This window comes from Toxorhynchites rutilus, chromosome 2 (genome assembly GCF_029784135.1).
Source record: "Toxorhynchites rutilus septentrionalis strain SRP chromosome 2, ASM2978413v1, whole genome shotgun sequence".
NCBI lineage: Eukaryota > Metazoa > Arthropoda > Insecta > Diptera > Culicidae > Toxorhynchites > Toxorhynchites rutilus.
This window is the reverse complement of record NC_073745.1, coordinates 47,083,631-47,098,035: the sequence shown is the minus strand read 5'-3', so window position 1 is coordinate 47,098,035 and position 14,405 is coordinate 47,083,631. Positions and strand designations below refer to the sequence as shown.

The window sequence follows — 14,405 nt, the reverse complement described above, 5'->3', positions numbered from 1 at the left end:
TTAACCGGTGCCCAGAAATGCCTTCATCTCATACGATACGTTACTTGACAACCTATCAATATAAGCTCACTTACCACATTTGTATTCTTTGGAATCATGAACTTCGGATGAATTCGGTGTACTTGCGGGAGAGTGATTCATCATCCGAAGTTGAAATTAGTTGATCGTTTACTGTTGTTGAGGTTTGCCATGGCAAAGGTCGTTATAAATAATCTTACGTTTCATTTCCATTTTCCTAACTGACATTTTTTTTTAATTTACTGTAAATAACAAAACCCGAATGCTAAACGATCGAGTAACCTCTATATGAAAAAAGTTGGAGGGTTTTTCAAAACATACACATAGAGAACTTCAGGTTTCAACAGATAACACCTTAAGGACATCGATGGGTATTTTGTGAGAATGCTACACTGAATTCTTCATTCGTGTCAATTGTCAAAATATTCGCCGCTATGCTTGGTCATTATCAACACTTGAAATCGACATATTCAATGTAAGGACCTTAGAGGGAGTTTCGGATTTGACACTAGATGCATCTCGTATTATTTAACAATGTTTTGAACACGATTTTATTTCACGCAGTTTGCTACACATTCAATTTGAAGTTTTCTTTTTCTGGAATCATTTTTCAAAAAAGAAAAACTTCCATATCTCTACTAGGATCAACTAATAACATACAGCGTGGATTCCCTAAGATTCAAATTTCAAATAAAATTTGTTTTTCTTTCTTTATAAACAAAACCTAACAAATTCTACGGTCGTAATTATGGTATAAAAATATTTTTGATGATTAACCGGACGTACTATTTTCATTTAGAAAAATATCCATGTACATGTGTAACTGCTGCTGGCTCTGACAATTTCGTGCTTCCTCCATTTGTTTGACTCCCAAAGTATTGCATCGCCCCAGCACTATTTTTTGCTTCAATCTTAATCTGAGCATTTTCCAATTTTTTAACTTACATCTTTAGAATATATTACATTTTTTTACGCTGCCAGGTTTCACTATTTTGTCTACTCTTCTCTATGTAACAATATTCATATTTCCGGGAAAAAGATAAAAATATAACTCAGTCTTTAAAACTCATCAAAAAAATATGTGACAAAAAAGGAATTATAAACAATACATCGTTGGAACAAACTTATTTTCTATGTAGTTCTCTTTTCATCTCCTCTTTCAAATAAGCCTTTTTTCTGCATAATAATAGCTTCATTGCTTGCCTTTACGTTGCTTTCCATTCTCGGTAACGATTTTCAGTCTTGTTTTAATAGGAAAAAATAGTTTTTGATTTCCTCTCGCACTCCGCTTCATTACTCAAATATGGCAATAATTACAGTTATCTACTAAACACATTGCGATCCGATTCATTTAACTACTTTCAATGCATTGTTCACTTTTATTTTCTAACAGCTGTTCTATCAGCATTAGTACCACTAATTAACTTTTTGTGTGTGATTTTTTTATATATTTTCCCCCTTCCTGTGCTTCGATTGAGATATGGCTTCACAACTTTACATCTAATAAAAAAGCTAAAACTGTATGTACAATCTTATAATAATGAGCGTAAACAGAGTTAATGTTAGATCGCTTCCAAGTATATCGATAGGCACTAGTCGGTGAAGTTTAGAACAAAATTGAAGTCTCGACTTTCATACGAATACCAAACAGGGTATCCCGATGTGGAGATAATTACAATTCGGGAAGGAACTTGCTAAATCTTAAATTTAAGACAAACCTAACAGTTTTAGTACGGAATTTGAAGCGATCTCATCTCCGCGCATGCGATTTGATGATGATAAATTGAAAAAATGTCGAAGAAAAAAAAATTAAAAACATGCAGTCACCTCTGATAGCAACATTTCCTATAGACGTGAAGAAAGCATTTCTTTTTGTTATTACACCTCAGTTACTGGACTGGTTATGTGTCTATGTTTTAGTGGATGATTTGTGATTGGAACATTCGTTTATTCAGTCTATTTTGTTTGTTTTGTTTTTCGATTTCATTAACTTATATGTTTTGGTTGCTTCGGTGGGTTTGGTCGGAGATTCGTTTTAGTCTATGCTGACTCCTCATTTGATGCTAATGAATTAGGGACAAAGTGTAGATGATTTAATCTATGACCATTATTTGAAATAATTCGAGGTAACTTATGTTGCGCGGTCTTGTGTGAATGAGAACAATTCGTTTAGTTATTCGTTATTCTCATTTGAGCTTTCACGTGTCTTTTTGTTTTTCAATGGTAACTCTACTGTACGAAAAAAGGAACAACTTATAGGTGGTGACAGAAAAATAACAATTACTCAGTTAACGGTGAGTTCAATTGATAGTACGAGCTTGGAAGGATATTCCATCGAACGCATATAATGAAAGTGTGTCGACCGTTGGATTAGGGCTAACCTTCTATGACGACTCCATGTGGACATTGCTATCAGGGATAACCTCCCGTTTGATAGTCATCGAGTTGTAGTCTTCTTTGGCTTTGCCAGGCGCCGGGACTATCACACCCTGCTGCTGGGGTGGTATTTGTGGTGGTGGATGTGGAAGGAGGTGTTGTGGATGTGGCGGGGGAGGTTGATGCTGGGAATGACCTAGCATTGGCGGGGGTGATATCGATCCACGGTCCGAGCTTGGTCCGCGTCGTGTCATCGAGAGATCCTCCACCATGTCATCGCCACCGCCGCTGATATCCCGTGAATCTTCATGTTCCATTAGTTCTCGTTCCGGTCGTTCGTAAGTATCGGATCCATTACTGCGATGGTGATGATGGTGACGTTCCTCTTCGTTGGACTCCGTTCGAGTTCGCTCCCGGACTTCCACCGGACCCATTGAAACCGATCGCATATATTTCATGAGAACATTTGGACTTGGAGAACGTGCCGCCGTTCCGTGAGTTCTTGGCGAGGTGTTGATTCCGTTGACCGCAGCGTGAGCCGCTGCCGCGAATGCCATCGCATGTAGTGCTTCTCGACCTGCGATATCTCCTCCCCGTGCCTCCAGAGCCTGCTGGAGGAATGTTGGGTCCAAGAGAGTAGCAGCGGGATGTGGAATCGTTGGTGGTAAATGATGAGTCGAGCTAGGATTGATCATCCTGCCTTTTTCCTTGTCACCACTTTGTATTTGGGACTGCGACGGGATCTGTTGTTCTCCTGAGGGGCCTGCAGTGAACATGTGTGTTGCGTCGCTTAGACCATAGGGGAACGTTGCAGGACTACTGCTAGCACTGGGACTACGTTTGATTCCACGATTTATCTGGCGACCGGTAGTAATCCCCATCTTTTTCACCTTGTCGTAAAGGGTTCGCGAGGGAACACCGAACTTACGGGATGCCTGCAACGCACTCATACCTTTACGAACGCAGTCCACCGCATTCATAAGGTCTTGTCGGAGGTACTGCTTGTAGCGTTTCCACTCGGGTTTCTGTTGTTGGTGGGAAGCGTAGGGTGCGTGACCGTCAGCGTTGTAGTTTAAACGGGGGTCCATCATCGCTTCGTCGTCGTAAGATCCATCACCGAAGGGTGAAAGAGGCTCATTGACATGCTGTGGAAGAAAATGCATTGTTAGGAAATTGATTTCAATGGAACGTTTTCAAGTGGGAACCTACTCTATAACTACCGCCGTTAGCGTGGTGACTACTGATTGGGTCGGCAGGGTGGTGAATTGCTTCCGAAGTACTTGCTACAACCGTAGCGCTGGGTTCAGTGTTCATTCCAGGTAACGATTGGAGCGACAGGGCGGACGTTGAGGGTTGCGATGAGTCGGCTGCATTCGGTTGAGCGAGAACGTTGCGAAGGATCGGAGTGTCACGGAGCATGCTAGACATGGACTGGAGCTTTTTGCGTTTCAAGGGGTTCATATCTGCGTTCGAGTCGTACACCGAGCTGAGCATACTGTGGAGCTGATGAGGTGACTGAAGAGTGACTGGGATCGGAGCGGGTAGAGACCATCGATGGTTTTGTGATTGTTGTTGTTGAGCGGTGACTGACGATGATGCCGAGGTTTGTGGTTGGTCGTCCTGGGGACGTTCGCTTGAGTGGGAGTATGATGAATGCGGCGGTGGTGGTTGGGGTAACGAAGACGGCTGATCTCGGCGGTCTCGCTCTTCGTGATCGCGATCGTGGTCCCTCTCTCGGTCACGTTCTGACCGGTCTGTGGTGTCCGTAGGACTCTTGCGGGAATACATGCTGGTGTAGGGAAATTTGTACGAATATGGCGGGGATGAACTACTGCTTTGATCAATAGAAACATTCGTGGATGTCGAAATAACCGCGGGTGGAGACTGTTGATTGCTTGTTTGAGTATGAGGTTTGCCGTTACTACAGCTAGATTCACGTTCCCGCTCGTCGACCATGTTCCCAAAACGTCCTTTTAGATCGGCCATATCGAACAGTCCCTTCACTTCCAGCTGTTCGGCAATCTTCATGATTCGTGGAATCTGGGCCTGGGTGACGTTAACCTCTCCCGTGTACATGTATTCCAACAGGGCACGCATTTCGAATTCTTTCACACCGGGGAATAGAATGGTGCAGTGATCCATCGGAACGTCCTGCAAGATGGATTGGAAATATGGCGAATTGGCGGCCAGCACCACTCGGTGAGCCTTGAACTGGACCTGGTCGTCGACGTAGATCGTGCAGTCGACATAGCACTCCATCTTGATGAGTGCATCCAGAATTTCGACCAGATTGCTCTTGTGATTGTTCCATCGCAGACAGTAAGTTTGCGCTTCGCTGCTACCCATCTTGTTAGTTTCTAGGTTTTTGCAACTGCGGAAATGAAAATGAGAGAGAAAATACGAATTAGATGACAGTGCGTAATTTTGCGGTTTGCTTTGATAGCCAAGTCACGAACCAACCACCCCTTGGACGACATCCAAAGTAAACCCATGCTGCGTCGAAGGTGGGGGCGAAACGAGAAAAAATATTCTCATATACATGTCACGCCAATTCTTCGCACAGAAGGTGTAAAGTAACGATTTTTTCGTCCTTTGATTGCGATAGCCGCCGTCGTCGAGGTGCACATTTTTCGAGGAAACTAATCGCGTGAGTAATCGAGCGTGACACAAGCTTCGGCTCTTGGGAGCTTGATTTCGCAATGTTTGTGTTTTTTTCTTTTTTTTTTTGGCACAAATTAAGGCTGTTGGAAAATGGAAGCCGTGTTTCATATAAGAAGGGATATTTTTCATCACTTGCAAGAAAAACCAACGTAACTGTTTTGTACGAACAGCGATTTGCATAAAACTCAAAGCTTTGTCGCATCCGTGCTCATTGTGAATCGCACTGCACATATGGTCGGTATTCAGTCAGACCGGACTAAGTTATAGAATAAGAAAAAAATGAGTTAGTATGAGCGAACAATCAAGAATTTCTTATCCTACATTCTACTTCTATCAGATAACACTAATGTTGCAAACAGCCGAAATTTGGGGTAAATTTGTTTTGAATGATCAACAGGAACTGATAATAGTATGCAGTCAGAGTGGACCTAGTGCATATGACCATAGCGACTAGAGAGAAGCCACGAAAACGGTTGCAACAGAAACTACCACTCAGAAAAAGTGTAATAGGCTAGAAATATTGTGGCGCGTTATTGTATTTCAAAACAAAAATTAACCGGGCAGATGTATGCCGTCCGACGCTCGCTAGAGCTCGGTCGGGCATTGCTAAAGGATCGTATCCTATGTTTCAAACTAACCGGGCAATCAGTGGATCCCAGGTTTGCGTGCGAGACACCGTCGCTTCTGAAGGTGGGTCGGCGGTGGACTCGAATCGCGTCATCTTGGCATCTTGGTCCTCGCTAAATGGGGACTTCGTTCCCATTTCATTGATCTCAGAATAAATTTCGAAAAACGAAAGAATATATTTGTAATATAAATATAAATGTGAAACACATGATGTTTTTCCCTCGCCACAATATTTCTAGTCTACTACACTTTTTCTAAGTAATTGTTTCTGTTTCCGTTGTTTACTGCTGCGATTCATTCCAGTCACGACCCGCCTCTTACGGTAACAAAGGTCACATGAAATGTGCAGTCAGAAATAAGAGCAGAAGAAGACTGCGGTTCGGTTGTATTTCTTTCTTTTCTTTTTTGCTACTTTTTCGGTCAACTTTCCTTACTTTATTGCTTTTGTAAGGAGTTTGCACTTGCTGTGCTGTGAAATACAATTTTTCAAATAATTACTCAACAGGTTTTCTTCAATCTAACATAATATAATATTAGGTTGTAAGAGTGGGCGTATGTCTCAAACGCATTCATTTGTGAGCCTTCTCCTTGCTATGTTCTTCCTTCAATCGATTCGTTGCAACGCTGAAGATCAACTAAAGGGTTGCTTGCCCTCTTTACAACCGCTCGGCGACTTACCCTTTTTACCGAGGGGTTGCTGTGACAGAAACAGGGAAAATAAACTTTCATCGGGCTATTGTTTGGGATCGTGTCATCGTGTGGATTTTGGGTCGGCAGCTAAGAGGTTGATAAATTGCACCAGATTCGGGGCAGAATAAGATTGGCGTAATTAATATGCAAGATTATGCAAAAGTGGTTTGGATCGGCGAGGCAAATGATAGGTAAATTGGGTGCATCCCAAAAGGATGCAACAATATGCAAATTTTGCTAAATTAAGTATTCCGAGGAGTGAAGAAAATGATAGTTGTTCTATGCGATCTCGTGGGAAAAAATGGGAACCGGTTGTCAGTTTGAGGACGGAGATGTTTCCTTATGATGAGGATGACATATGAGGTATAGATATTTGCTCCATGGGAATAAATGACTATAAACGATCAAATACTAAACATTTGGATTTGCAACGGAACGGTGAAATAATCATGAACAGAAAAATATAAAATTCAGGAGCCTCGGAGTGTTAATTGTATTTGGCAGGCATATTCTGATTTCTTTTTTGTAGCTTTTCGAAAAAAACATAAAAAATTAGATGGATCTTGTGTTTGGAAATTTGTTGTTAAACTGAGTGTAGTTTTTCAAACAATGTTCCAATGAATAAAGGGTGACTTTTTGAGAGATCAATTTTAAATCTTAGATGAAACCACACGAAAATTGCAAAACGTGTATGAATGTGTTGTTTGAACCGATAAATTTGTGTCTGCTTTCGACTTTTTAAAAATAATTGCCCTTATTCTGCACCGTGAGTGACGTGAGATAACAAAGTCACTTGCTTTATTCTGGTGATCGCCCTACTTTTTGGCTCCTATTTTATACCCGAGTTCATAACAGAACCGGAAATCACTGCTAATCTCATCTAATTACATACTAAAGTACGCCAACTGTTTTGGAAATACTTTGGAGAATAAAGGTCTATTTCATGTATATGCTGGCTTCACTTTACGATCGTTCGAAACGAGCTGATGTACTCTCGAGATGAATCTTGTTCATTTTGTAGTGGTGCCATCTGTTGAAAAAAATTGAAATTTTTTTGATTCAGTATCTGCTCGGCTCTTTGTTTTTGTTTCAAATAACCATAAGGGCTGGAATCGTCCACGCCGTGGCATAATTTTTTTTAACCCCTTCATTTCCTCAGCTTGTAACTATTTTAATTTTGAATATTTTTTTCTTTAAGTTCCCGTTGTGTTCTTAAAAACAAAAAATTAAATAATGGATACTAAAAATATTCTTTGTTTTACAGGCAAACCTGTTTTGTACGGTCCCTTTTCGCGTGAGTTTGTGCGACTCTTTTTGTGCGATTTTATTATGACATCGGGTCTTGAATCACACAAATAGTAATATCGCACCTAAACAGTCACACAAATGAACTAAACGGGAAAAATAATCAAAATTAGAATACCGTTGAACCTCGATTATCCGCGAGCGGATGATCCGCGGTGCGGTTTATCTGCGAAAGCGAGTTCCATAGTAATGCTATGGACTTTCCCAAAATATATCAGTGAGTGGTAGGATTTTGCTTTTTTTGTTTTGGTCATGGCTTTCACATTATTTGACTTCTGGTTTACACGAGCTTATAGATGGATAGTTTAATGATTCCTGTATTGATAAAACATAGTTATCACGATGAAATATTTTTTTTTTGTGTTTGCATCTCTTTTTCAGTCATTTATTGCGTTATGCGCGATTTTCATGATCCGCGGTGACCTAGCCAGACTATTCCGCGGATAATCGGGGTTCTACTGTAGTTACAAACCGGTATTGCTGCTAGCGGCAGCAATCTTCTCGACACTACGGGCACTTTTTTGTCTCACTGACACAGGAACATTTTGTACTGTGCCTGTTGATTCAAATTTTTCCTCTAGACGCTCCATTGTTGATCTGGCATGACGATTATTATTTTTTTATTAATTCGTTTATTTTTGCAGGCTCAGTAACTTAAGTTTAAAAGAGCCGAATTCTTAAATATAATTTTAAAACTATATATATAAACAATTTTCTTACATCTATGGTTAGTAAGGTGGAAAACCGATTACTCGCGGTGTACTCGAGTTTAGAAGGGTGACATATTTTTAGGAGAAGGATGGGGTATAAGGAAACTGTAACAATGTTGATGAACACTCAATTCTTAAATCTGTTCGTATATCTATAGTGTTTTTACATTTCAACTTATTCTATTTTTTAAAGCAAGGGGACGAATTACCCGCAAAGGAAGGAAAGGAGGGTATAAGGACATAGGGACAATCACACACGAATATCGATAGCTTTAAGGAAAACATATATATGGGACATGTAATCAAGGTCTAACCGAGCCAACACATCTCTCACCGGTACATTGGGCTGTCTTCCTCGGGCCCGAAGGGAGTTTTCTAAATTCGATCTGGCGACCAGATACACCTCGCACGACCAAACAACGTGCTCGATGTCGCGATAACCTTGGCCACAAACACAGAGATTGCTGCTGGCAAGATTGAAACGAAAGAGTAGTGCATCTAAAGAACAGTGATTGGACATGAGTCGGGAGAAGGTGCGAATAAAGTCCCGACTCAATTCCAGACTTTTGAACCACGGATTGAGGCTAACCTTAGGGATAATCGAGTGAAACCACCGGCCCAATTCATCTTCATTCCACTTGCGTTGCCAGTTAGCGATGGTATTTTTGCGGACTAAAGAATAAAATTTATTGAAGGCGATTTGACGCTGATAAATATCGCCTTCAATTGCACCTACCTTTGCTAATGAGTCAGCCCTCTCATTACCCGGAATTGAGCAATGAGAAGGGACCCAGACAAAGGTAATGACATAACAGCGTCTGGATAAAGCACTCAAAATTTTTCGTATTCTCTCAAGGAAGTCCGGCCTCACTGAACGGATAGCTTCGACAGAGCTAAGACTATCCGTTACAATGTAATAGTGTTCAACAGGTCGTGAGGCGACGCTGTCCAGCGCCCAATGAATTGCTGCCAATTCAGCAATATACACTGAGCAAGGATTCTGAAGACTGTGTGAGGTGCTAAAAAATTCGTTGAACACTCCAAGTCCTGTGGACTCATTTATAGTGGACCCATCAGTAAAGTACATATTATCACAATTGATACCCCTATATTTTTCATCGAAGATCGTTGGAGCGATCCTCGATCGTTGGTAATCTGAATATCCATGGATATCTTGCTTCGTGGACAGATCAAAATGCACAGAGGAATTGATGTAGTCAGGGAAACAAACACGGTTGGGAATATACGAAGAAGGATCAACCTGCATGGAGATGAATTCATGATATGAACTCATGAATCCGGAGTGAAAATTTAGCTCGATCAGCTGCTAAAAATTTCCGATCACCAATGGGTTCATAACCTTACACCGGATGAGGAACCGAAGAGATAATAAATTGAAGCGATCTTTTAGTGGGAGTAGGCCTGCCAAAACCTCGGCATGACGATTATGACGACCATAGATTGGACGTAGCGCTCTCAAAGTTGAGGCCATTGACTCCGAATTTTGGTAGTAAATTTTAAAAATCTCGATCGTATATCGTTCCATTATGAAATGGCAAACCTTACCGAAGAGGAATGTCAAGAGAGCGGGGAAAAATATGGCGTTGTTTGCTGTCCCTATCGGTCTACTTTTGTAGCGTCCCTATTGAAATACCCGTTAGAAGAAACGCAGGAGCTCCCATTCCCATGCAATTTTCCAACCGATTCACATTCGCTTCAAATCGACTCGATAACTGTTTAGGCCGACTCGACTTCATACTTACGCTATGTAAAATAGGTACCCGTTTTCACAATGCGATTAGCTGAACTGACAGGCGGATACTAAAAATAAGGTAACAGGTAATGAATTAGAGAGACTTTAAACTCTGAGAGTTCATTCGTCTCTTTAAAAATAAGAACAATGAAGCCTCCATTTGTATGAAATTTTCGAACCGATTTGTAAACCGATTCGTTGCTGTTCATGTGTAAAGTGTGTAAACTAGGCACTAATGATAATGAGCGAGTAGCCCACGTTTAAGGTTCAGAGGGCATCAAACCGTGCTGAGAAGCAGAATACGGTAGGCGAAGCAGATTCCGGAGGATTGATATTTTACTGCTAATGACAAGTCTTATGCATCAGAGAATCTCTGAAATCAGAAACTGTTTATGTTTGCCGAGAAATTCCTGATTTGGAAATCGATTTGCACATCACTTCTTCTTCCACTTCCACTTGCACATTCTTTCACTTATGAAGCCCAATGGCCCTAGCTTTTTGTGGCTTCATTACCCAAATGCAGTATTGATTGTATAAGGCAAATTATGTTTATTGAGAAGTACTGGTATCACGAAGCACAATCTTCGTAAATAGCCTAAAGTGTTCAGAATATTTTAAGAAAGGGAGAATATTTGTATAGGCTGCAAACATGATATTTGCACTGGAAACACGTTATAGAGACGATCCTCTTCGTGTATTTTACTAGATTACTTGAACATGCTGTCTGTGCGATTGTGACTGTCGTGATTGTGTCAGTCTATCCATGATCAAATGGCGAACCAAACTAAACACAAAACAAGTTAAAACTGGCAAAATGGAGCATAACGTTCGCATTAAAAAAATGGACAGAAATTGCCGATTTTTCATTTACCTTAATTTACCTTACTAGTCAACTCTATTAGTCGAACTCTAACCGTGATAGCGAAAACAGTGAAGCTACTCCGTTCGGAAGTATGCGCGTTCAAAGAAAGGTACCCTGTCGCGTCGAAAACGGACATCGTGCGGCACTTTGTGGACGCCGGATAAGCCCGTTCCGGCATTTACAACATCTTGGCACTATTGGACAACAATCAGAGCATCGAAAGAAAGTGCGGTTCCGGACCGCCGACGACCCTTAGCAACAGAAAGCTCCAAAGGATGCTGAAGAGGAAGATCGAGGGAAAAGTGGCTACATCGCTGCGTGCGTTTCGGTGCAACCGGCCCAACAGTGAAAAAGCACCAGGCGAACATGGTCATCCATGTCAGTCCCTTCCACTGGTCTCGGAGCTGCAGGCAATGACGCAGCGGCAGCGGCCGAATAAGATGGTCAAGTCGATTTTCCCGGCGAATCGCGCCGTGGCGGTGGTCATGGACGACGAGACCTATCTCGCCCTGGATGGCACACGATTGGCAGGGAACTTCGTGTTTTACTTCCCCCACGAAGGAAGTGAGCTCCGAAGTGAAGTTTATTTCACACACCAAGTACCCCAAGAAGATGCTGCTGTGGCTGACAATCAGCGAGAAGTGAATGTCAAAGCCGCTCTTCTTTAGCTCCGGACTGGCCGTGAACGGGGAAATGTATAGTACGAAGTATCTGTCGGAAGTTGCGTCGTTCATCAAGAAATACCATAAGGGCGAAGACGCGGTGTTCTGGCCGGATCTGGCATCGGACAACTACTCGAAACGATCGTCAGAGGAGTTGGATCGGCTGAATATCGATGTGGTACCCAAATCGGCGAACCCGCCCAACTTTCCCCAGCTGCGTCCCATCGAGAATTTCTGGGCAAACCTATAACATAAGATTTACTCCAACAATTTGTCGCGAAAATTGAGAAGAAATTCGTAAATAAAACAAACAAATAACTCAAAAACATGCCCATACGCATGTTTTCGTCCGCCATGGCGAATGTTCCGTTTAACTGCCGGAAGCCGCTCGAATTTTTTTGCAAGTAAGCATCCATGGAAATTTTTTTGCAAGTAAACATCCAAGAAATTTATCATATCCGAAAAAAGTACATTTTTTTAATGGATACGTTTTAACAGAAAGTGTTACCAATTTAAAATTATATAGCTGTGTAAAACATCCATTATTATTATTCTCAGATCATACTGTTCGACTTTCAAATCATGTCATCGCTTTTTTTTAATCGCACACAAATTTGCAAAATTTTTCTAAGCATATTTCAGTTAGCCAATTGCGGTTCAGTTAATACCCATCTGAATTGGAAAAAATGGTATTTGTTTTTGGTGCTTATCCTCCGTATTTTTTAGCACAGGTCACTACTGAATTCTGTTTTTTTGGATTTAAAGGAACATAAAAATTGGTGTGAAAACTTAGTTGAATCTTGAGAAACATTGAGAAACGCGATGATTATTAATACAACTACAATACAACCAATCTGTATTAAAATTTTTGTGAAGAGCCGGGTCTAAATTATGGTACTAGCTGGGAAGACGAAGTTGGCGTGTTCAAGCTATATTCAAAATAATGCTCTATTTTACACTGCTCCAAACTTACCTTGATTCAAATAGTGAGCTTTCACTTTATCTCTGCTATTCTCGAACTGTTCTGGCTGATGGTTCGTTCATCAAATTTTTGGAGCGGTTGCTCATAATCACACTTTAGTCACAGCGACACATAAAATAGTTTGTTGAGCAATTTTGAATTTTGAAACCCTCAAACACAGCACATCCGAAATAAGTTCGAAGAGTGTGTGCAGTGCAGTTTGCACTGTGATAATTGTTTTACTGTGCGAGGGAATTTTAGTTTTAGACTGTCTTAAATTATATTGCTAATGTTTCAAACATTTTTTTCACTTAAAGTTTGATTTTTTTCTCAGAGAATCACTGGTTTTGACTGTTACATCTCCCTGTTTGATCCACCGAACAGTTTTCAACGCATTTATTTGCACACTTGTCTGTTCACCTTCGGTTTTTTCTTACTTCTACGCACATTCCTTGTGGTGTGTGTTGCACTTCCCGTTTGGGTGCTTTCTGCGGAGAGAGGCCAAAGCTTCGGTCGTCCTCACTCAACTAAATTTCGTTTCGTACTGTTTTGGTCGTTATGTATTTATGCTTTCTCACACTGTGCCGCGCGGTTGCGGTTGCGATTGCGATGCGATTATGTTACTCCTAGGGAACACTCATAAGTGAGTGGGTGTTGCTGCGGTTGATGTTGGGTATGTGTTGGACACCATTAAGTGAGTTACTTTCTCGAGCGCACGTGAGTTACGCGATGTTTAGGAATGCTTGTTGCTGCAGCACGCGTGACAAGTGTGCGCTTGCACTTCGATGTGTCGTGGCGATGTCAGATGCACAGTTGAGTATGAAACTTGAGATGACTAAAATTTCACTTTTTTTTTTATTATATCAGAACTAACACGTCTTAATTTAGTCTGTTTTGCGAATGATTTTAATGGTTTAAATTATTGTTGCTTCAATCATTTGCAGGATGTACGAATCCGTCGTCACAATTGCGAAGTTGTTCACACGTGAGCCAACCATCGGGTACTGGTCCAACTGATTTCGGCTAAAAACGTTCGCTACAACGCAAACCCCAATAGACTGTGTTCTACACATAGCCCTTGTTCGCTTCGTGTGCATGTATTTTCTAGTGGTATATACACTCTATGAGTTCCTGCTATCGACTCTTCCCTTTTTGTGCTGCCTTACCACCGCAACCGCAAACCCCTTCCTCTGTTCGTTCCTTTCAGCAAGGCTTTACCTAACGTCCTTTTCATCCCTTCGGACCAATCACTTGGGATATAAGTTTCAATCTTTTTCCCGCTCGCACACTCAACACTCACTACCAATACCAACGTAGCGGAGGTGAAGTTTGGGATGATGCGTCCACCCGTACGAAAAACGGATCGTCATGTATCGCAACGCAACACATCCTTGAATACATGGCCAGAGAGTAAGGTCTTTTTGCCAGCCTCTCATCTATGTACAGAATGTTGAGTGCATTTGTGTGCACTCGCAATGCGCTAGTGGTGGGGGTTATGCAAACTTATGCTACGTTCGGTTGGCAGCATAAGCTGTAGGGTATATGCGTTTGGTGGAGGGGATGATGTTGCATTTCGGTTAGATGCGTGAGTGACCTTTCGTTTGGGTTCCAAGCCATCGGTGACTTTGTGATTTGTGACAGAGTTGGAAGATGTTTTCGAAAAATGATGCAACGGAATTTTGTGCGATTGTTTTGCTCTGGAATGGATTTAATTTTTTAGTTAATTTTGTATAAACATTTCTACGTGTACAGCAGCCGATCGGTCACTGACGCTGTCAGT

The 14,405-nt window shown here is 41.4% G+C and overlaps 1 protein-coding gene across 1 annotated transcript; it reads right to left on the bottom strand.

Moving 5' to 3' along the window:
• Window positions 1-567: 567 nt before the first annotated feature.
• Window positions 568-13,615, bottom strand: LOC129768268 (protein bric-a-brac 1-like). The gene is made up of 3 exons (XM_055769791.1): window positions 12,638-13,615; window positions 3,604-4,765; window positions 568-3,539 (listed from the first exon to the last, which is right to left on the bottom strand). Exons 2-3 carry the CDS (start codon window positions 4,738-4,740, stop codon window positions 2,403-2,405), a joined length of 2,274 nt encoding a protein of 757 aa, XP_055625766.1. The 5' UTR covers window positions 4,741-4,765; window positions 12,638-13,615; the 3' UTR covers window positions 568-2,402.
• Window positions 13,616-14,405: the final 790 nt, after the last annotated feature.

Bases quoted from the DNA above. Each gene is read 5' to 3' on its own strand.
- LOC129768268 (XM_055769791.1), bottom strand. From the start codon at position 4,740: ATGGGTAGCAGCGAAGCGCAAACTTACTGTCTGCGATGGAACAATCAC. The intron at 3,540-3,603 runs GTAGGTTCCCAC...TTTCTTCCACAG, and splicing joins CTAACGGCGGTAGTTATAGA to CATGTCAATGAGCCTCTTTC.